At 32.5% G+C, this 23,789-nt stretch overlaps 1 protein-coding gene and 1 long non-coding RNA gene across 2 annotated transcripts; both read right to left on the bottom strand.

The window, feature by feature from the left end:
• Nucleotides 1–331: 331 nt before the first annotated feature.
• LOC132712903 (organic cation transporter protein-like) lies at nucleotides 332–22,145 on the bottom strand. Its single transcript, XM_060695339.1, has 10 exons — nucleotides 21,789–22,145; nucleotides 20,836–21,064; nucleotides 20,295–20,404; nucleotides 19,002–19,156; nucleotides 18,616–18,784; nucleotides 8,548–8,760; nucleotides 5,758–5,969; nucleotides 4,994–5,181; nucleotides 4,712–4,860; nucleotides 332–1,350 (listed from the first exon to the last, which is right to left on the bottom strand). Exons 1-10 carry the CDS (start codon nucleotides 21,929–21,931, stop codon nucleotides 1,308–1,310), a joined length of 1,611 nt encoding a protein of 536 aa, XP_060551322.1. The 5' UTR covers nucleotides 21,932–22,145; the 3' UTR covers nucleotides 332–1,307.
• On the bottom strand, nucleotides 12,920–13,554 carry LOC132712904 (uncharacterized). Its single transcript, XR_009623376.1, has 2 exons — nucleotides 13,147–13,554; nucleotides 12,920–13,102 (listed from the first exon to the last, which is right to left on the bottom strand). It is a non-coding gene; the product is annotated as an uncharacterized LOC132712904 (long non-coding RNA).
• Nucleotides 22,146–23,789: the final 1,644 nt, after the last annotated feature.

Below are 23,789 nucleotides of genomic sequence, written 5' to 3'. Positions count from 1 at the left end.
GTTGTATGGTGTGCTGGATGTAAGAAATCGAGCCTGAATACGACTTCTTAAGGTTATGTGTCCCCCATTCCTAGATCATGTTAAATAAGACTTGCCGCCAGCTACGGAAAATTGAGTATATATACTTCTGAAAAAAAATCCGGTTGATAAGCCAGTGTATGCTTAAACCCAGCTAACAAAAAATATATCAAGCTGGCAAAAACTATTTCAGTCTTAGACTTCAGTTCGATTAACGTTACGTAAGAAGAAGAAGAAGAGTATACGAAGTCTATTTAGAATTGTTGAAGATTTATTCAACATTATACATGTGCTTATCATTACACACTTATATAAATTCACTCTACATTGCGTTTAAAGGGCTAGCATATATTGTCAAAAAGATATAGATAGCATTTTGGACATCTGACATTGTTGATCTAATAGTTTCGGAAGCTAGTAACATAAATATTTTGTCACTAGTATGACCGCTTAACAGTTTGAAATTGTCACAAATGTATAAAAGTAACTTACTACAGTATTATCTTGATAGTCAAATACACAAAGCAATCCTTACACTATTTCATTGGAAAATTCTTCAATATTTCAATCACAGCTGCTTTTATTTTTTCTGGGGCCTTTTCGTGACAATTAAAATATGGGGTTGATTTCTTGTATTTAACCAGCATCTTTTGAATATGTAAGGTCCTAGTATTACCATTTTTTTCAGTTTCAGTATGTTTTTAGCGAGAATAAAAAAAACCATTATAACTATAATTACAGTATAAATAATGAAAAACATATTTTGGGCTGAGGAATGTTTTATTTAAATCATATCTAAAGAGAAAGCACTTAAATGTGTATGTTTAACAAGATGGCATGTATACAATAAAACTACATGCATATATCAAACATGATTTAATTGTGGCTTTGACTGAAACATCCTGTTTAACTTTGAACGTGTATGTTGGCGGCGACAATGTCCTCATGATTGATAATGAAAGGCGTTTCGACAGATTTATGCGGGAAACAATGTTTACAAATTTTTGCCTGGTATTTCTTTTCTTATATATTTATAGTTCATATCTAGGTAATAAAACAAACACCAGAATGAGTGGTTTAATACAGGCATATTCCAAACAGGTCAACATAATTTCTCATTATAGAATTTTTCCATGTCGAACAGATCAAATAGCATATGACTTCATCAAATAATAATACAAATCTGCAAAGGTCTTAAGCATTTGTCAACAATGACTTTGAAAATTTTAATTTGTGAATTATAGAAGAATGTTTCCATGTTTGAGTATAAGATAAAAACCCCAACTGGATCATCGTTCTAGCAGTCTCATTTGTTCTTCGTGCACATACATCCTGAAAACATGAAAACTGATAAAGATATAAAATATTGAAAGATTTTGAGCATCATGCATTGTAACACCGCACTTTGGGGTCAAACGCACTTTGGGGTTCGACCCCAAAGTTCGTTACGTACTTTGGGGTCCGACCCCAGAGTGCGTTACGCACTTTGGGGTCCAATTTTGACCCCAAAGTGCGTTAAACAGGTACATATGCATTTTTTAACATCAGACAAGCGACCGAACTTTGGGATCATACAAATTCAATCAATAAAATGAATTCTCATGATGTTTCAAATAATATATTGTAGTCAAAGCCAATGGTAAACAAAAATGAAGGTATTGAATAGAGGAAAAATATGTGTCCTGAATTATAGTAGAATCGATAGGGATTTTAAATGAGTGAAGAACTTTCATCAAATAAAGAATTTGTATCAATTAATAAGCTCAAAATATTTTTTCTTACATTTTCCATTTATTTCAAAAGAATGTACACCTTTCATTAACTCCATTGTTTTCAACTAATTTCATCATTTTATTTTTACATTTTATAGAAATATAATAGTCTTAGCATAGACAAAAGTATAAATTCTGGTAAATCTTAATAAGTCATTTCAGTAAAAATTGTGCCTGATTATAGGTTGAAATGGCCATTTATTTAGCTTATCTAAATGTGACATTTAAGAAACTTGATTAGGTGTATATCCGGCCTTAAGTAGTAGTCCGTACAGGCAGTACACAAAAATATCATTTACTATTTAAGTAGTCACACATTCATAATCAAAGGGCTGCAAGCTCTGTGGTATCTTCTGATCTTTGCAACTAAATCGTACTGTATATCTGTATTATTTTCCTGTGTAAGTTTATTTTTATATACTATAATTCATCTTGCAGGGCACCGAGATGCAGCGACTGCGTTTAGATTTTTTACTGTAACAGTTTGAGTTTGATAGATACGGAATTATGCATGACCAGAGTTGCATCAAAAATCATTTATGTTCATTTTCTTATGACAGCCACACTTTATCCTTGCATATCGTGGCTTCTCGACTGGGATTTGAACCCCAGACCTCTCGCACCTTGGACGAGCACGTTACCCCTGCACCACGGGGAAGTTATACGAAGAAAACCTGAATAAACTCAAATAATTCTATAGAATTTTAGGGTTTCAACTTTGTTATCCTTATTAATTTCGAGGTATTTTGTTCACGATAAACCTGTTATTTAACACTGATGTAAATGATTTAGCAAACATCTTCTCGCCAAAACAGTCTGACATGTATATATTCCACTACTCGACAGTCAGATTTATCTGAAGAATTCGGTAATCGACATCACTAAAAATAGCATTTTCATTGATTAAAATGATATTCATCCGTGTAATTTGTGATTGTGCATTTATTGACAATTCTATAAGCCAATACTACTTTTAAACTTTTAATGCATTGTAAACTTGTTTGATACTTGTAGCAAAATAAAAATATTTTTTTCTTTTACATCGCTAATTTTAAGCTGTTTTGAGAACTACTTGTTGTTAGGTTTGTCGTGAAGCGCTGTGCCAGAGATTGAATGTCAGCATTGTATTTCCTGATCTGCGATCAGAAAATACAATAATGTAAAGTTCTCACTGGGGGGGGGGGTCCAGACGGGATGGTGGGGTCCCGATCACCCCGATATTATAAAAATAACGTTTTAAAGGCCCATTGTGCTTTTATTTGTATTTCTTAAGCTTTTTTTAAATTTGGTGTACTTCAATAGTACAATTATCTGAACCATCCTTTTCATCTGTTGCTTTTTGGCAAGGAGTACAGTTAGAGTGAATTAGTATTTTGCAACTTTTGTGACAATTTTTCACATTTATCGTAACTTTATTCAGGTAACAAGTATCTTTAATATCTCTGATACTATTATTTAAACATCAAAAATTCATGTTTGCCCTTTCTAAAGAAGTATGTAAGATTTCCCATTATAAAGCCTCTGGCGAACGGTTGTTACGGAGCTTACAAAAAACTTAAGTTTGTTGATAAACTTAATAATGTCTTTGTAAAAATCACTATTTATAGTCTGGTCTAGAAACTGGACATTTCACCAGAACATTGCAATAGAGTATTTTATAGTTTTTTTAGGAAAAATATTAACTGCATTTTATTTCATCCCCATCTTATTTAAAATGGGGCTTAATATTGCACAAAAGTTATCAAGTAAATGACTGACAGAACATGATATTTTTTACAGCATCTTTTAATTTTAGGATACACAAACAATTTATGTACTAGAGTACTTTGTTATATGGACACAATTTTAGATATTTCAGATGGTAAAATTAATGAAACTTTTATCACTTAAGCATCAAACCGCCATCTTGAACTCCATCTCAAATATTTCAATGTCGCAGATCGAAAATAAGTCAGAACTCAGTATTTAAGCAGAACTCATTTGACACCTTCAGAACTTTTGAACCCAAAGTGCGTTGATATGTAGCATAATTACGCACTTTGGGGTCAATTTCTCGATTTTGACCCCAAAGTGCGTTTGACCCCAAAGTGCGGTGCGAAGTGTAACGCACTTTGGGGTCGGATCCCAAAGTGCGTTTGACCCCAAAGTGCGGTGTTACAATGCATTATTGCAAACTTATAAAAGATTCATACGGTAATCACAACCTTTTGATCATAATTGAGTTTAGAAAGTTAAAGGGACTCCACTGAGGTTTAAAACGCCTAAAAAAAATAACATTTGAATTTTTACATAAATGAGCTTAGGCACTTTAAACAGAAATATATGCAAAGAAAGTTAAGAAATAAATTGAAAATCGTATTTTTATGCTTTTCTTTGCCCGATTTGAGTGAAAAGCGTTTAAACACTTAATTTTGTGACATTTTTTACTAATTGAATAATTATTCTGGAAAAACGAAGTGTGCAAATGATCTGAAATTTTGCAAAACGATTAGTGGTCTAAACCTACATCAAATGGTACATTTATCTGGAAAAAAAATTTCAGTCTCATCATGTCTAAAAACCTCAGTGGAGTTCCTTTAAATATGCCATTATCATTAATACGTCAACATTGTGTATAATGCATTTCTTACACACTTCTTTGAGCTGTACGTAATTGAAACTGAACGTTATGTCAACGGACCTCGGGCTAATGAGGAAAGAAACGGGAAAGTTCAACGTTTGCAATGACAAGTAGAACCATAAAGGAAACATTTTAATGCATCGTATATCCTTCGTCTCCAAACTTACAAATGTCATGTTTAGAATAGGCAAATACCACCAAGGCAGCTTTTGAATACAACTAGTTGCCGATATTTGACTGAATATATGTTAATATTGCATGATATATAGTAGGTCCATAAAGTCACATAAACTTTACTCACATAGTGAAACGTTCGGCGTCTTCGATGGTTTCTGGAAGCGCTCTATTTACAGTTTCTGGTAACAGTAGTGTCAATATACCTGCAGCAAGACTGGCACTTCCAAATATAACCATTGTCCAGTCTTCTCTCTCGGTGTTTAGCAGCCCATTCTATATTGAAATAAGGCAGAATATCTTTAAAGTAAAATTCCACTGATATAGTCGGACATTTATTATTAAAATCAATTGACATTTTAAAGCATTCAGTGGATAGTAATGTAAAACAAACATTTAACTAACTCACTATATCAGCAATAATTGGCGCTGCCATCGCTCCTAGACGCGCTGCACAAGAGCTCGCCCCGATTCCAGAATTCCGTACAGTTGTTGGAAACAGTTCAGCTGAATATACATAAATGGAAGCGAAGGCTCCGGCTGCGCCAGTTTTCCCGATCAAAGAAAGTGCTATTGCTGCATTATTATCCCCATACTCTGAAGTAGTATCAAAGGAAAAATACATATCTTCTAGTAATATAACGAAGATGGAATAGTGTAAAGCTAAAATTCAATTTAAAGTAAAGATCTCTTTTTTCACAACTAGCTTATATATCACTTATATTGCAAAGAGGTTATATTTTATAGAACACATATTAATGATTATTTACTATATAAACGTCTGTACCTGAGGTCTTCCTGCACCAGTAAAGCTGGAACGTCGCCAAATGACCTATACAGTACTGTGTCGGTTTGACGAAAAACCCAATCAAACAAACAAACAAACATATAAACGACTGCTGTCAATTTACGAATTAAATACTTTTTATCAAATAGAGGAAGTTTTCAGTATTATAGGTTCGTTATAAAGATACTTGACATGATATAATAGTTGTTTGCAATATAGCCATAAAACCGGGCCATATAAAGTGTAGAAAAATATCTTTAAAACTAAAAATATATGTATCAATATTTGTTCTCAAAGCTTATTCTTACGTCATTTTGATTTAATTGTTTTACTTCTCAGAGAGAAAATATCATGAGTGATAACTCTTTCGTTTCTTCAAAAATTACCTTTTGATATCACTGTACCAATACATGCAAGGCCGCCTACACCCATAAACATCATATGAAGCTTTTTACGTCCGATTCGATTGAAGAGTAAAATACAAAGAGCACATGCAGGAAATTCGCACAAACTTAGCAACAGAAAGTCGAGATATACGTTAATACCAAGTTTGTTTGCACTTAATGAAAGCCCATAATACACCAGTGCGACAACCAGCCTGCCAACAGAAGAAGACGTATTTACCATTTACCTACGGAAGCTTATCAGTGCCTCCACTTATCTAAAAGTTTCACGTCATGTCAACTTGTTTCTTCTCGTTTTGACCAAAAACATTCCATGAAGACGTTATGATTAATACGTATTACATAAAACATTCCATGAAGACGTTATGATATAGAGGACATTTGTTTAGTTCAGTGTAAGATCGGAATATATTTCACCTAGTGAGCACCAAAAGGTATATTTCACGAGTGGCGCAGCCACGAGTGAAATATGAACTTTTGGTGTTCACAAGGTGAAATATATTTCGATCTTACACTAAACTAAACAAATTTTCTTTTTATTATATGCAAAGAAACGTTTTAAAAAGACATTAAACCTAATACTGAATAAAAAGCGCGCCAAATAATAATACAACGTGACGTCATTTACGACGTCACGTCATTAAGTTGGAACCCAGTACTGTGCACGCTTGTATTTCACTAAAACAAGGTAAGGGGCTTAAATTCAAAACAGTGAAATTATCAAAGTGGTAATTTCACTGTTTCAAACAGTGAAATAACCAGTTTTATATCACTGATATATTTCTATAAACCACCGAAAAGCATGTAATAAAAAATACGTAATAAGTACAAGTTTTTAATCATTGCAAAAAAACTTTGTTGAATTACGTGAGCTATTTGTCAATACGAGTAACGTCTTTGCATCTTACTAAATATTTCAGCAAAGTCGTGAAATCAAGAAGTTTCGACAGTTTTTTTGTCGAAGAGACATAAGCATCAAACATATTGAGAAAAAAATCAGTTGCAATGCCTAAAAGCTTCTCATCTTTGTCAGTAAATTTTATTGAGAAATGCAAAAACATTTTATCAATGCGAATAAAAATTAGTCGACTTAGCGCAAAACATCTCACCAACTGTAGGCCCTGATACGCTTCCGTAGTTTCTCTCAAGTTTTGTTTTAATTTTATATTTTGCACATTTTTCAATACTTTGCATATTAAATAAGCATTGTATTTTATATAATTGTAACTTAAATAACTGAGATCTTGGAATATTTCTTATTGTAGATGTAAATTAAATTGTCATAAAATAATGTATAAAGTTTAGTTTTTGCTTTATACGAATTGTTAAATCTCAATTCTTTACTTAATATTACGGAAGCGTATCAGGGCCTACAGTTGGAGAGATGTTTTGCGCTAAGTCGACTTATTTTTATTCGCAATGATAAGATGTTTTTGCATTTCGCAATAAAATTTACTGACAAAGATGAGAAGCTTTTAGGCATTGCAACTGATTTTTTCTCGATATGTTTGAAGCTTTTGTCTCTTCGACAAAAATCCTGTCGAAACTTCTTGATTTCACGACTTTGCTGAAATATTTAGTAAGACGCAAAGACGTTACTCGCATTGACAAATAGCTCACGTAATTCAACAAAGTTTTTTTGCAATGATTAAAAACTTGTACGTATTACGTATTAATCATAACTTCTTCATGGAATGTTTTATGTATTACGTATTAATCATAACCTCTTCATGGAATGTTTTTGGTCAAAACGAGAAGAAACAGGTTTACATGACGTGAAACTTTTAGATAAGTGCAGGCCCTGATAAGCTTCCGTATAATATATATTAATTTGTAAATAAAATACTTTTATTTTAGTTATTAATAAATTGTTCCATAAGTACAATTTTTCACATAATTTATATTGATATAGTTTCAAGTAGTATTCAGTCATCAGTTTCAATTCAAAGCTATGTAAAAGTTCATTTTATAAGAATCGGTTGATTAGGCTTTTTATCATCGACCAAGATCTCGGTATCTTCTTGTAACAAAGCGAGTTATTGTTAAATTCCCCAAATCATGTATTTGTTAATTTAAATATTACAATTACTGAATAATTATTATAATTATTTATTATGTATTGTAATAAAAGATATTCCATCTTGACTGTCACAGAATAAAGAACTTGTTTTTCAAAATTTAAATCTTGGATTTTTATTTATCAGTCCTCTAGCCTATCTCCAAAAAGGGGCGCGCATCGAAACCCGTATAACAATAGCATTCTTGTTTTATATAATTGTGATTTGTTTGTTGTATCATATTCGATTGTGTTATTTCACAGTGATTGTTTTATTATGACAGTGTATATGACAAATTCTTTAAATGTTCTTAACAGCATTTTTCATTACAAAAGGTTTTATTCAAACAGGCATAAATCAGTTATTGACGACTATAAGCAAATTTGCAACATGATCTTAAATATCATATTCTGGCTACAACTAGGCAAAACTTTTTGTCATATTGTCTTTGGTCTTTGTGACAAAATATCAAGACAATCATTAAGAAACTTTGCCCTCAACCTTATTCAAAATTATATCAAATGTAGTACATGTATATTGTAACTAATTTAACATTTAGGGCATTGAACGATCTATGACTATATAAACAGAATGATAGATAACGTTAACATCATTTCATTAAAAGTCCTTTTTTTCAAATTTATTATCATTACTTGAGTTACTGCTTGAAAATAAAAGCTACAAAGAAAACAATTCAGGAAATAACAATACTAACCAGTTGAAAAATATGACTAATGTGCGAATGGTCATAACCCTTGACCGAAAAAGATGCCAAACTTTTCCCGAGTCTTCATTTTCGTTATATCTGTCTAAAAACCGTCCATTTTGAAGTCTTACACCATTTATTTTGGCAGCTTTACGTAACACACATTCTGCTTCTTCTCTTCTGCCATTTGCCAAAAGCCATCGAGGAGATTCTGGAATTAACCTAGAAAATATTGAAAGTAAATTTCATTGAGCACATTATTGTTACAATATCATATATACATAAATGTATATATACTTATATCTTTAAAATGATTGATTCCTTAAAAAAAACTTTTGTATTTAGTGAGGGATTATTAAGGCCAGCCTAAACATGTCATGTGCTATCCCCACCATGCACTTATTCTTTATAATACATGTAGTTTGATTGTCAATATTCGCGGAGATTATCTAACTCACATTTTATAGTACTCAAATATTTTAAAAGGCCTTACCATCATAGAGGTTTTTGTTTTAAATATCGCAACCCCGTTATATGTCGCAAAATCGTCTGCCGTTAAATGTCGTAATGGTTATAGAGTATGAGCTGGAAATGGAAAAGGTTACCCCCTCTGGGTATTTTATGGGACCCATGTACTTTTAAAGATAAACATATAGGAAGACATTTGCAACTTGTTGTCTGACTGAAACGTTTACCATTAAGACACAAGCCAATGTGAATTATCTGCCCCTGTCACAATTTTTTAATAAACAGCCTAATTGAAATAACCATTAATTTTTTAACCAAATGAATCGTTATGTAGTCGGTTTTTGTTTTAGATCATAGACAAGGTCTCTAAAATGATTTACTTCATAATTAATTGATGTTATCACTTTTCAAAATGGCCGCCAAATTCAAAATGGCCGCCATTTTCCTCTTATTTTATTAACATTTTAACATAAACTTTGTGGTTTTGTTTTTAAAAAAAGCAAAACATCACTTAATCATAAAAAGTTGTTTGTATAAATATTATAGAAGTTAAATAGACTTTTTGTTGTTCAATTTGGGTTAATGATAATGCTATTAAAGAATATAAATTTACCCCCCCCCCCCCCTTCCAATGTTTTGCAATACAGCATTTTAGTCACATATTAATTATTACTTGAAATCTTCTTCGAAAATTTTACATCAATATAAATTTCCATCTCAATTTTCCTCTAGATCACCTTCTTCATTTTAATCATCTTCTAAACACTTCACTAGCATTTTTATTAGCTATGAGTTCAATTAATCCTGGTGGTAGTATATTTTCTTCTGTTCAGGTACAATGTATATGTGAGACCTCCGGTTATACCAGTATTCCGACCATATCTATCAGGACTTGGAATAGTTGGTATTGACAAAAGGCATTTCACCACACAAATATTTGGTAATTTTATCTAAAAATATGCATCTTTTATGTGGAAAGATATGGTGGTATTGAACGCAAGTCAATAACATAGGTAATTGTAAGTATGTCTGCATTTGGTCTTAAATTTTGTCTGAAAATGTGCACGCGCAACTTATTTATGTCACTTTATTTGTCTTTCCTTTATAAAATGCAAACAAACTGTTCTAGAATTTTGAAATCTTCTTCTTGAATATCAACACTCTTGCCCATTCTCTTGAAGACTGGTTATAAGTATATATTCAGGATATATATAAAAAAATGTTTACGGCTTTAATTTTCCCCCTCATGAAAAAGGGCTCGTGGTATCACATCCGGTGAAACTATGTAGCCCAATCAATGCTTTACAAAGATCTTCTCCTTGTCTATCAATGATTTTATTTACTTTCAATAGTCTTCTATTATTATTATTAGCCACACCAGTGTCAAATAGTATAAATCTGATGATAGACTGTGCTTACGTTAGAAGTTATATCATAACATTAGTATCAGGATATCGTACAATTATTGCTTTGTCATCATTTTCAGCCGCATGTAACATATGTAGCATAATTCTGGTATCGGCTTCCTCCTGAGAAATATGTAGATCTGGAATCGGTATTACTTCTACTTTTCCATCTTTACTTTGGGGGCATATAGAGGATATTTGTTTGTTTTGCATGTAAGATTGAAATATAATTTCACTGAGTGAACACCAGATGCCATATTTTCACGAGTGGCGTAGCCACGAGTGAAAATATAATAGCTGGTGTTCACGAATGAAATATATTTCAATCTTATATGTAAAACAAATAAATTTTCTTTTTATTTCATGCTTTTTAAGTGATTTTAAGTATTTTTTACTGATTTTGCCGCGTAACGTCGCGCATTCTCCTTTGTGACGTCATCACATCATGACGTCACATCATTAATTTTGAAATATAGTTCTGTTAAATTTTGTCTAATTTTGTTACATTTTTAACATGATGTATGGTGACATTGACTTTCTTTTCCTAAAGAAGCAAAATTTACGCATGACAGCATTTATTTCTGCCTGTTATTCCATTTCGTTATGATTTTCTATTCATTCGCACTTAGATATAGTCCGGCTACAGTGAAAATTATATTTTATAGCGAGCTCGACGAGCTGGCCCGAAGGGCCTGCTCGCAAAGCGAGCTTTACGGTAACGCGAGTACCTGCTAAGTGATGGTTTTGAAAACTTTCGTCCAAAGTACCAAATTGGACACATCGCAACCTTTCGAATTTAAAGATAACGATAAAAACTGAGGAATTCTGACTGAAAACGGATGTGTAGACTGGTCACCCGCGCACGTCAATGGGAACCATAATTGGACAGGGAACCAGAATAACGGAAGCTGTGGTCGATAAAATGAAAATCGAAGGCGCCATTTTGTTTGAAATCAGATAAATAAAAACAATTTTTGTCGAATTTCGTTGTGAAAACAATCTAGAATGAAAGAAAATGGTCTAACTAAGAAAATGAATCCGAACACCAATATCTTTTATTCAGTCGTTAACGCTGTACAGACGTTTAAAATATTGTTTACATGACGTCACAATGTAGCGCCAAACAGCACGTGCAAAACAAACAAATCAAGTACGCTATTTTAATGTCGCAAACGTTTTAAGTTTTACATTTATTTCACTTTAAATAATCTTTATTTCGCTTGAAAAAATATAGAGTGAAATAAAATAAACAAAGTTTTATCAAAGTTTTCAAAACTCGTTATTCATTTCACGACAGGGGCGGAGCCATATTTAACACAGTACGTGTGACGTCACACGCACTCGTCACTGCATTTGAAATAAAAATGAGCGATTATTTCATACTATTTCACGTAAAAGTACATCGAGCTCGCTTTGAGGCTTTACCTTTTTCATATTATAGCCTTGTTTTGCTGTAATAGCGAGCTCGACGAGCTGGCCCGAGGGGCCTGCTCGCAAAGCGAGCTTTACGGTAACGCGAGTACCTGCTAAGTGATGGTTTTGAAAACTTTCGTTCGAAGTACCGAATTGGACACATCGCAACCTTTCGAATTTAAAGATAACGATAAAAACTGAGGAATTCTGACTGAAAACGGATGTGTAGACTGGTCACCCGCGCACGTCTATGGGAACCATAATTGGACAGGAAACCAGAATAACGGAAGCTGTCGATAAAATATCGAACGGAAATGTAAAATGAAAATTGAAGGCGCCATTTTGTTTGAAAAATCTGATAAATTAAAACAATTTTTTGTCGAATTTTGTTGTGAAAACTATTTAGAATGAAAGAAAATGGTCTAACTTAGAAAATGAATCCGAACACCAATATCTTTTATTCAGTCGTTAACGCTGTACAGACGTTTAAAGTATTGTTTACGTGACGTCACAATGTAGCGCCAAACAGCACGTGCAAAACAAATAATAATAATAATAAACACTTTATTTCATGAAGGTAACATATTAAGAAATACAAATCTTATTTACAATATGGCCTTCAATTAAACAAGATAATGAAAGTCACAAATATGTACACACATATTAAAAACAACATAAACAACACCATTCAAATTGACAGACACATGCATACATCAGATTCATTTAAATTGTATATCAATCAAATATTTGTTCACATTTCTTTTAAAAGCATATAGAGACGAAGACTCTTTAATATATAAAGGTAAATTATTCCATACTTGCATTGCATTATTTCTAAAAGTTCTTTTAACATATTTCGTATTAGATCTTACATGTATTATGTTTCTATTTGTAGTTGATCTAAGTGTATACGTTTGATTTTTCGAAAACACTATGATATCTGAAATGTAGGAAGGAGTCAATCCTTGTATAGATTTAAATACTAATAATGCTGTATGATATGTGCATCTATTTTCGAAAGTTAACCAGTTTAATTTAAGGAAAAGCTGTAAAGAATGCGTTTTAACTGGTTTACACAATATTATCTTTGCTGCGCGTTTCTGCAGTTTATTCACTTTTTCAAATTCAGTTTTATTACAAGTACTCCATATAATACAACAATAATCAAAACAAGGTAAAATATAAGCATTGTAAAACATTTCTTTCATTTCAGCGGATAAAAAGTACGATATACGCTTTAAGAGAGCAATTTGTTTTTGTAATTTATTACAGACGTGCTTTATTTGAACATTCCATTTTAAGTTTTCATCTAAGTAAATACCTAATAATTTCTGTGATTTCGTTTGACTTAGGCATGTACCTTCTATATTTATATCTAAAGAAGGTTTTGATTTTAATTTATTTTCTGACCCTATTACCATGCAAGTGGTCTTTTTCGGATTTATTGCCATGTTGTTTAATTTACACCATTTGCTTATATTATCAACATCACATTGCAGAGTTCTCTGAATCACTTCAATTTTTTTATTTGATGCATGCATAGTTGTATCGTCAGCATACATGTCTATGTTAGAGTGTGTTGTACTAAATGGCATATCATTAACGTAGAAAATGAAAAGTAAAGGGCCTAATATAGACCCTTGAGGGACCCCTGATTTCACTGTTCCACTATTTGAATGACTATTTCCATATTTGATAAACTGTGTTCTATTTTCAAGATATGATTTGAAGAGTTGAAGAAACAAATCAAGTACGCTATTTTAATGTCGCAAACGTTTTAAGTTTTACATTTATTTCACTTTTAATAATCTTTATTTCGATTGAAAAATTATAGAGTGAAATAAAATAAACAAATCATCGTTTTCAAAACTCGTTATTCATTTAACGACAGGGGCGGAGCCATATTTAACACAGTACGTGTAACGTCACACGAACCCATCACTGCATTTGAAATAAAAATGAGCGATTATTTCATACTATTTCACGTTAAAAGTACATCGAGCTCGCTTTGAGGCTTTAATTGCCTTTTTCATATTAAATTTCACTAGTGGTTTATCAGAATATAATCATCTGATATATTACAATAAAACACTGGAAAGCATGAAATAAACACATGTCTCTTCACAAGCACAAGATTCTCCTTCCGTCCAATTTCCCTGCATATTTATCTTTAGACAATTCCTCTAATACCAATCTTATGTTTTTGTTACCTGGTCTCTGTTCATTGTATAATCGCCTTCGAGATCATGCATTAGTTTTGCCTTGGCAGTCTTTGTTGGTAAGTTATCTGCTGTAGCTAAGAGACCAAGGCACTGGTCCAAGTGGGTACATAAGGGGCTTTGTAAGGATAATGTCATTTTCTTCTGATAACATGATATGCTGACCGAAGACATTGCCAGCGGCCTTAACTTCAACAAGATTGTTCTGAGTTTATGTCTCTTTCTTAACTTTCTTTGTATCGGCAAAGGTTTTTCAGTTTTGCTTCTTCAGTGGAGCATAAAAACTAACAGTTTTATCAACCAGACGTTCTTGGGGGAGCTTTTTGTGTGCTTCAAGTCCATTTTGGTATAGGCATCAAACAGACTCTTTTCGATCTCCTCTGGTGCAGGAGACCCTAAACTTAAACATCCCAATTATCTGTTGCAAATGGATTCATAAAGTTAGTTATTGATTCTTTGAGTTTCGTGACATTTTTTTTCAAATGCAGCTATATTTGCTGGTTGTGTACCAATGTGTGTGGAAGAATCCGCCGATATGCTCGCCATGCGGAATGTAGCCTCAACATAGCTGGCTTTCGAGTGTTGTGTTTGACTCCATCTGTAGTAGGCAGCAAAGTTTCTGCTGAATCCTATTATGCCTCAACGAGACTTTGCACATCTGTTTATTATTTGCTCAATAGTTACATTAACAGCATTACAGAAACCGTTATTTTGAAGAAGCTTTCTTGATCTAGTGTGTTGAATCAATTTATCACCGTAAGAACATATACAAATAGATATTTTGCATAGTTTTGATGATCATATGCAAAGAATAATTGTAATATATTTTATAATGTTAATATGTATAGGTCAAGATCATTTTCCTTCGTTGCTCTCATAAAACGAAGAAGCAGCCAAATCTTAACAATAAATCCCTTCAAATCTGTGCTGTCTTCCCTAAGTGACCTTTTCCGACGTCTTCCGTGAACTCTTGATACCTCTTGTAAAGTACAATGACAGAATCATTAGCTAACACATCTTCAAGGTGTTCACCTCTTTGATTCTCAGCAAGCACATTTAACGCTTGGTTGATATCTTCCAATGCACTAGAGTTGTGGATTTGGATAACTAGTGCTACAAAATCTTCAAAAAGCAATCTTTCGAGAGCTTCTACTGTAAACACGTTAACACATTCACTCTTCTCTATCAGGATTTCTGAGAAACCACTTTCACAAAGTCGTTTGCCAATCGCCCCTAGGTATGAATCTAGCAAACGAAAAGCCCCTTAATGTATGATAGTATCACTGTACTTAGTCGGATTTTCCATACTGTAGAATATGCCTTTTAGCAGCAGCCAAATCAAAGGTCACAAATGTGTATTGTTGGTTTACAGCTCTTGAAACACTTGAAATTTCTAGAATTTTCTTAACAGTTGCATTTTTTGTACTTTGGGCAATTAAAGTACATTGGTAGACATGTACTCTTCTGTAGAGGATGTTTGATCATGCAACTCAGATGTTAGAGATATCCAGCCAGTCCAACTTGGAACAATCTGCTTGTCATGTACACATGAACCAGAGAAAGTCAGATTTAACAGCAAAACCCGAAACATTTCCTTTGTCGAAACTTATAAATATTGATAAATGGTTCTTATTTCCCAGTAATTAAGCATTCAGCCAATTCTTCAGGATTGTATTTAACAGTGCATGCCTTACTCGCCTGTATATTTGATATATTAGTGGATGTTTGTTCTCTTTTAGTGTCATCATCATCATCTTACGGCTGTTCTCTTTCTTGAAAAACAATTCTGTGTGCAGTATGGGTTGTTATTTAGATGGATTAGATGGAAATGGTCCCAGGACAAATGTGTTATGAAATTGCTTTTACAGATATTGCATCAGGGAGAACAATGTCCTGATCAAGAGTACTGTTACACAGTTTCCAACTCCAAAATCTGAGAGTATGACTGACAATGTCCGAAATGATTCATCAGTGTCTTATGCTGTCATATGCTGTGTTGCATTTCAATAAAGATTTATTCAACAAAATCACTCTAAAACAATTGATTTTAAGGGAAAAGCATACTATTACTAAAGCAAACTGTTATCTGTTTTTTTTTCTAATGGCGCAATGAAAATAGGGGAAGTAACTTTATAATGTTTTTTAAAGGGGAGTAACAATGATAATGAAATGTAATACAGTAATTCCAATTATTATTCTAATAATAATAAAAAACTACCAACAAAAGGCTAAGTCATTTAAAATAAAATAAGAGTAAGAACAGTTTCCTTTGGTGAAACTCAACGAGCAGCCTCTGTCAAATAGTCATTGTGGTGCGGGTAAGCTCTACAATTCATTATAGTCATATGGATATACAGAAACAGAACGGAACAGAGAATTCTACTACCAACTTTTCAAATTGTTTTTCATATAAGTGAGAGTATATTAAGTTTCTAGAGAGCACAAAAAGTCAATATTCGCATGAAATTCAATTAAAAGTATCTTATCGAACTTTAAAGGCAGCTCAAATCGACTCCAAATATTTATGGTTCATATCTCTCTAAAATTGAAATAATATTCAAGAGCATAACATTTAAAATTCTACCTAGAATAGAGTTAGTTTCACTGAGCATATCATATATAATTTATAATTACATCAAACAATGTATAAATGGGTTTAAACACATTAAATATTGTTATGAATTGTTTATCTGTTCAATAATTGGTGGCCATTTTAAAATGGCTGACACCATTAATTATGTTATTTTTATGTTAAAACTTAAAACTTTTTGTATAAAACATAAAACATATATTTACAACTCAAAATAATGTTAAAGATCACAAATTTACTCTGTCATAGAGAAGATATCTGAAGAAATCTTACAAAACTTATATAGAAAAAATATGATTCAAGGGGAGATAATCAACTAGTTCTATTGGATTCATGGTAAACGTTTCAGCTAAACAACAAGTGCCAATCAATAGCACATACCCTAAGCTTCAATACTATATAGGTGTACAAAAATACCCAGGGGGGGGGGGTAAGGGGGGGTTATGCTAGCCCAGCGTCTATTAAGTTAAATGTCGCAACACTATCGTTAATTGTCGCAAGATTTAAATTCAGGATAAACTCGTGGCTAATGTCGCGTATTTTAAAAAGATTGGGGCTACCAATCTATCTGCTAGGAAGGCTTTGTTTTGACCACAAAATGATTGGTTGTTTTCAGGGATGGACATTCTTATCGTGTTTTAACCATCATTTATGTCCAATTACTCATCCAATCAGGCTTTTGCACACAAACGTGTTTTCATTTAACAACCTACGTGTCGAGGTTTTGAGCCACGATAAAACCTGAAGATAGGGAAGTATATTCTATTATAGTAAAAACACTAGAAAAACTCTTTATTTTAGCAGTTTTACTGCACATGTACCAGGGCGCCCAATAATATGGAGCATATGCTAATCCCGGGTACACTTAAAATATCATATATCTTATCACATTATGTGAAACAAAGTTATTATCATTAGCCAATTTGGAAAGTTATATTGTTTTTATCTTCTGCTGAATTCTCTCCAGCACATATGAAGCTCGAATGGAGTTTTGACCATCAATTCCTTTATTTTTTGCCCAATCTCAATAAATGTTTCAATTTGTGTGTAAGATTTTGTCAAAACTCTGTATTTGGAGTCCAACATTTTCTTCGTACGAATTGCATATTTTTGGCACACCAGAACCCACGACGGAAAAAAATATCGATGAAGATTTCATAAAACTCTAAACAAAAATAAAGAAAGAAATAAAATAAAAATTAAATAAAATAAAGAAATAAAGAGGAAAGTCAGGAGTGTAAAAAAAGCTTTGAATTTTATATAACTGTTTAAAATGTCGAAAACGTACCCTGTGATTGACCTATTTTCTCCATGACTTATCGAGTTATAGCGCACATCTGAATTAGCGGAAATTCACATATAATTTTTACCGATGCTTAATTTTGAGATGCATATGGGGTTCCATCCCGTGTATACGTCAAGTCGATATTCATATTCAATTGAAGAACAATTTTTACAGTACAATCGCAATTTAGCAGTGTCGTGCAAATAGACAGACACTAGTATTTCTTAACTTAAGAACAGCATACACCGCAACATACTTAGAGACGAGTATTATAACATGTAGCGCATAAAGTTTATACAGAATTTATTCGATTTGTACAAGAATATAGAGTCACTCTCAAACTAACAAATACTGTGCAATCAGATGGAAATTTCTTGCACACATAAACCTTTATCAGTCAAACTTTTATTTTCGTCACAACTGACTTTCAAAAGGGATATTTAGTCTGTAGCCAGATGAAAAAGGGCATTCCCAGACGTTATATTCAATAATAAATGTAAAAGCTATAATAATACTAGCTAACATAAGTTAAATATTAATTTACATCTTGCGACATTTAACGGTAGCGTTTAGCGGCAATTGTGCGACATTTAGTGGCAAGTGCAACATTTAGCGGCGTTGCGACATATAACGGCGACACAAACATGTTTTATGTTTTATATTAACATAAGGGTGCAAGTAAAAGACAACATCTACCAATAATATGCCAGATAGACAATATTTGGTATCGCCGCATATAATTCTAAATTTCTCCAGTCTCGTACAAAGTAAGCCATGCCCGCTAAAGTAACATGACCAATTGCGAAGAACGTATGGATAAGTGTCCCCGCCCACAATCGTTTTGACGGTCCAACCATTTCCATCCCTGCCACAAATACAAGTTGAAAATTTAAAACCGCGCGTTTTCTTTTTGGAATTCGTCAAAATAGGAAAGACAATCTAACAAATTTACTTTAGAAATTTTATCCTAAGCAAGTAGAATCGTTGTTTATTTATTTATTTATTTATTTATTTATTTATTTATTTATTTATTTATTTATTTATCTAATGGACATTAAGATTAAAATAATATTTTTATATACCTATAACATATGATGTAAGGAATATTCCAGCGCAGGCGGCCCCAACTAGAAATCTAAGTATAATATACAGTGTTACAGACTTGACCCAGTAAATTGTTATGCCTGACATCACTACCAACATGAATGAACTGTGCAATGTGTTTTTCCTACCAAACCTAAAATAAAAAAAAAATGTTCAGTAACATTTTTATCATTCGATCATTTTCGATTATTAATAAAACAACAATTATAATGTTAAATACATGTATTTATGTACATTACAAATAAATTGTTTGGATTATGACTTTTTTCAGACATTTCATAATCGGTATTACATGGCTATATATTTTATAATAAAGATGTGGCATTTTCAACAGAAAAAAATGCAAATATCCGGGTTGAGTGTCGCGGCGGCATATTGTAACACTTCAGAAATTTCTGCGATGGGTTTGCGTGGAGTAAGCATAATTTTTGTGTGATATGCCATACATTTTCATAGTTCAAATAAAAAATGGGAACTTATATTGACATTCTCTAAATAATACTTATATTTCAGAATGCTTTGGTTTGCTGATATGAATACCTTTAAGCACACTTGTTTACGGACATTATCAAGCACTTCAAAAAAACTAAAAAGAAAGCAATTGATGGAGTTCTTGTCACTTTAAATATTTTTAAAAACTGTCTTTACGAACATGAATAAACAATGATGAGAAATTTAATTATAAATAAACAATATAAACAATTCATCAAAAAGATGATACATATTTTCACCTAACAATTGTAAACTGTGGCCTACAAAAAAAAAACGTTTTCGTTGAATTTTCATTGCGTTGAATTTACCATGTAAAAGGTTTTAAAGCTATCAATATCATCAACAAACGTTGGGTTCAGAAGTTATCAGTTCGTTTCGAAGTGAAGGCAACTCTTACTGGTAAACTGCTGGGGAGTCTGTCCAGGAACAACGCGGTAGCTAAACTATGCTGTGGTGAATTAAATGTGACTTTACTGCCATTATCCCGGGGGTAAACTACCAACACCACCGCCCTAGGTCCAACAACTTTATACAATTATCATCTTAAAGTAACGAAGTAAAATAATTATTTCGTTTGGGTTCAAATTTTCTCCACGCATATTAGTACCGCTCTTGTTGATTTCCTAAACTTGTATTTACACTCGATCGATGCGACCATCAAAAGAGACATTCATGGAATATTCTCTACGTATGTATTGCTGATACTAACTATTATAATTCACAAATCTTTTGATTGCATCTAGTTTGCTAGATTATTACAACTGAAAGATAAAAAGGACCTGTCTGATAAAAATCCAAAGCCGATAGAGCCAACCAGAAATCCAGCAAAGAATAGCGTCTTGATAACTGTCTGTTTTGTGACTTTGGCATCTTCGCAAACAAGATTAAACTAAAAAAAATAAACATCATTAAATAATTTCCAAACCATTTATATATACATTGTATATATATTCTCCAGCAATGCAAAATATAGGTGTACCGGCAAACGGTATTTAGCTAGGTTTTCGCAAATGTAAATAAACCATGTACGGTTTACAGATCACGTGCTACTCCATGTACCGAACACAGGTCATGTGCTCCTCCTTGCCTCAAATATTAATCGCGTACCAAATACCCTGCAGAGGTTTATCCTAAATTGTCAGACAGTTTTCTCTGTAAATTTGTTTGAATAAAACTGACCTTTATAAATATACATATGATATACAATGTTATGTTTTAAATTAGTTAAAGAATGATTCAGACATTAACAAAAAGTAACGTTGTATTAAGAGATATAAGGACGTAAAGAATATACATTTTATGAGCAATGTTCTACGTTACCTCTGTTGTGAGGGTTTCTTCAAATTCTGATTTGTCATATACCCATTTGTCACATTTATGGGAAGTTGCGTTTATTGGATAGCTGTAGTTGTCATAGTTACTGACATTCATAGGGAATATATAACATGCGTTATATTTCAAATCTGGATCGTTCGATAGAGGGATTGTTTCGTTAACCAATATCGAACAGGCGTCGTATGTGTCATTGTCGTATCCTGGTATTGCACATCTAAAATGAAACAAAAATATCACTGCTTGAATATTATTATATTGTTACCGTTTATTCCAAGTTTAGGGGATTTGGACATCAAAATGTTACCTACAGTATCAAGTCTTGTCAGACCGAACGGGTGTGCAGGATGGCTTGGCTTTAATCTAGACTGGTTGGAAAATGTATTCACTATTGGTTTCAGCAGATTACGTGTAAACTTGTCTTTCTATATGTTGATAAAAATGGATCAGATTCCTTTATAAGGACTTTCATGGGCCATTGCATAGAAAAACATGAAACTAGTGTCTTGATTTGAAGGAACACACGAAGCACAGTGCATAGTGCATTTCTATCAGATGCACTTTTGCGTCATAGAGTAAACCAGAATACATTTACGAAGAAAAATTGACGTATTTTAACTAATCTAATGTAATATAATCTAGTGTAATCTAATATAAAGATGAAACTTCTCACATGCATAAAAGTAATACTGTAAAAGTATAAAGAAATATTTTGAATCAAGTAAGCTTCTTGATATAGAAGTAAATATGGAACACGATTTTAAAAATCCGGTAAAGAATTTGTTCAATGTTATAAAGTATACGTGTAGTAAGATATTGCAAACATTGCCATGTAATAAAAATATGTTTCCCTGACAAAAATTCTATCAACGGTTGTTATATAAGAAAGATTTAATGATTATGCAAATAACTAGATTTTGATAAAACTGATATCCAGTCACCTGTGCTTGGGGACTCCTAATGCAAACACAGAAATCAGCATAAGTATTCCACAGTTGATAGCTGGCAAACATACTACAACATACAACACTTTCTGGTATGTACCAAATTCTCCAATCTTTTTTAAAACATCATCAAACTTCATTTTTATTCTGTAAACTTTTTCAGATTTTTATTTAACAAATATGTATGACCATTGCAGTGCATCTATATGTATATATGTAATCAATATCAAAGTTTCATTTCATTATCACGTTATGAAAATAAACATAATTATCACGTGAATTTGCAACCAAATATAAATTTAAACAAATGAGATAAATAATTGTAAATCATACATGCACATAATGCTTGTGATAACGATAATAGTGATAGCTACTCAAGGCGAACTTCCGCATTGTTTGGGAATTTTAACTATTGTTTTATTACTGAGAGGTCTTCTCCTGCTTACTTTTATATCGACGTTCTGTCTTAGCAGACCTACAGCTTGTATGTCAGTGTCACCATTTGTCTCTTTGTCTTTTGTGCAACTAGCTTTGTAATAAATGAGCAGTAAGATGTAAAATCAACCACTTGAATATCTTGTTTTTGTATGGCATGCCGTTTGTTACAACTGCAGTCCTTCGTTCAACGGAAGTGCATTTTCAAAAACAAGTTTAGTATCAAATAGAACCGACTGTCAAGACTGATGTAAGTATTTGATCAACGTTCTCCATTGATCATCAATGATCTTCACAGATGTTTTGATCGTGTCCGGTTGTTACAAGCCTATTGTGCGTTTCCATTTTTACATGGAATAGCTAATGTACCTCATACTTCTTTTCCACAGATTATAGCAACATAGTATCTGTCATGCAATGTCATGATGTCTTTTTTGTAGGTGACAGTGATGCAGAATGTAAACAGATAATTTGAATACTTCACAGAAAATTCCAATAGAATATTTCAAAACTTCTCTTGAAAAAGGATAAGTTTATAAATGTGTTAATCTAATCTCACGGTGTGAATAATTGACAAAGATATGTGGTACTGGAAGTAGCCGGAACAAAAAGGTAGTCAATTTTTGTTCCTACAGTCATTTTCACGTTTCCCAGGACGACTAAGATCATCTCAATCATATTGTTAACTTAGATTTTCTGTTACCATGTGTAATTGCCAGACGTATCAACTGAATAAGACTTTTGAACTTTGGTTTGTGAAACGGCAATATATACCATAATGACCTTATCAGATAGTTCTCTTCATCCTCCTTCTATATCGACCTAGATCCGAGTTAACAAACCGAGGTAATCATTTGAGCAGAAATGTTTGCGTTTCTTTTTTTTGTGTATGTGATTATGCATGTGTAATACAGCTCTCGTAAAGATCCTGTATGTTGTAGTTTAGGTTGTTACCACACTAAAGTGAAATTTTGTATACGTACATAATAATGCTTTCTGAAACAATTTTCAAATATCGAAGAATAATATTATGTAAAATGTATACTGCAAGTATTTGTCCACATTATATTCTATTATTAAAATACAAATGTTTGTCTATTTTAATAAACGTCAGTATGAATTGTTTCTAAATCTCCGAATTATGCATTTTACAGAAGAGAAACTTAAGTTAGTCAAATGGACATTTGATTATAATTAAAAATGATACGTATATATATGCGTGTATCTTGACTTTTCTAAGGTGATATGACGCAATATAGAAGATTGTATACACCCAAACATTTGCTTTATTCAAATTATTGCTGTGAGTGTCATGTTTTGTTTTTCTATTTATTCTAAAAATCAATAACAATAAAACATTTGCTTTTTATTTTACTTTTTTATCAGTCACTTACAAACATGTTAAGACTTTTAAAAAACCATAGTCAGTACACTCATACGCATCAATTAATGTTGATAATATAATTTAACGGACTATCATGTAGTCGTCCTTGGTATCACACTGGAATTACATGTATGTGTAAATATTTTTATTTACTCTTACATTCAATTACATGAAATGTA

Source organism: Ruditapes philippinarum, unplaced genomic scaffold (genome assembly GCF_026571515.1).
Source record: "Ruditapes philippinarum isolate M1 unplaced genomic scaffold, ASM2657151v2 ctg1161_1_1_1_1, whole genome shotgun sequence".
Classification (NCBI taxonomy): Eukaryota; Metazoa; Mollusca; class Bivalvia; order Venerida; family Veneridae; genus Ruditapes; species Ruditapes philippinarum.
This window is presented reverse-complemented; position numbering and strand designations above follow the sequence as displayed.

Coding starts and splice junctions, on each gene's coding strand:
- LOC132712903 (XM_060695339.1), bottom strand. CDS start 21,931: ATGAAGTTTGATGATGTTTTAAAAAAGATTGGAGAATTTGGTACATAC. Junction 5,970..8,547: donor TTAGTCATATTTTTCAACTG/GTTAGTATTGTT, acceptor TTCTGTTGGCAG/GCTGGTTGTCGCACTGGTGT. Junction 4,861..4,993: donor CGCCAATTATTGCTGATATA/GTGAGTTAGTTA, acceptor ATTTCAATATAG/AATGGGCTGCTAAACACCGA.